Source organism: Hippocampus comes, unplaced genomic scaffold, assembly GCF_001891065.2.
Source record: "Hippocampus comes isolate QL1 unplaced genomic scaffold, H_comes_QL1_v1.1 C16663704, whole genome shotgun sequence".
NCBI classification, from domain to species: domain Eukaryota; kingdom Metazoa; phylum Chordata; class Actinopteri; order Syngnathiformes; family Syngnathidae; genus Hippocampus; species Hippocampus comes.
The window spans coordinates 1-661 of record NW_017836106.1 but is presented as its reverse complement, the minus strand read 5'-3'; the positions used below and the strand labels follow the sequence as shown (position 1 = coordinate 661).

The following is a 661-nucleotide window of genomic DNA, read 5'->3' as shown; positions in this document are numbered from 1 at the left end:
TTTTTTTGGGGAAGAAATGATATGGTTTGAATGAAAATGTTGGTAATGCAAATCACACATTTCCACCTGTCGCGGCATCGACTGGACGGACTGAACACAGGTTTACTTTCGGCGAATTTGGCTCGTCCAGGTTTTCCTCAAGTACTACCACGTGGAGCATCTGAATCTGATGGTGCAGCAGGCCACGCAGCGCATCGTGCTGCTCCAAGCCTGCGTGCGAGGCTGGTTGGGCTCCAGACGCTACCGCCGGCTGCTGAAGGAGCGACAGCGCAGCGCTCTGGTGCTGCAGTCGGGTGAGTCAGCCGTGCCATGTTGATGAGCGCAACCCCGCTAGCACCGAACTGTGTCATTCTTTCGCTTCCATGACCAGCTTACAGAGGCTATCAAGTGCGGAAGAGGGTCTCCGACGACAAGAACAAGAAGCTGGAAGCCTTTGTCGTCCGGTTTCAAGCTGGTGAGAGCCGCTCGGAATGGGATGGAAGAAAGTGCGGTTTGTTTTCGAATGACACCTGTTGGCGTCGCTGTTGTCAGTCTGCAGGGGGTATCTTGCCAAGAAGAAGTTCAAGGAGTTGGTGGAGGAGAAGCACAGAGCGGCAAGCAAGATTCAGGCGCACTACAGAGGCCACAGAGACAGGAAGAACTTCAAAAGGAAACGGTAGGA

At 53.7% G+C, this 661-nt stretch overlaps 1 protein-coding gene across 1 annotated transcript; it reads left to right on the top strand.

The window, feature by feature from the left end:
• Nucleotides 1-130: 130 nt before the first annotated feature.
• LOC109508853 (myosin-IIIb-like) lies at nucleotides 131-655 on the top strand (the record flags this gene model as incomplete). The annotated part of the gene is made up of 3 exons (XM_019858799.1): nucleotides 131-293; nucleotides 371-454; nucleotides 532-655. Coding segments are annotated over 3 exons (371 nt in total), but the record flags the coding sequence as incomplete, so codon positions are not given.
• Between the last annotated feature and the right edge of the window lie 6 nt (nucleotides 656-661).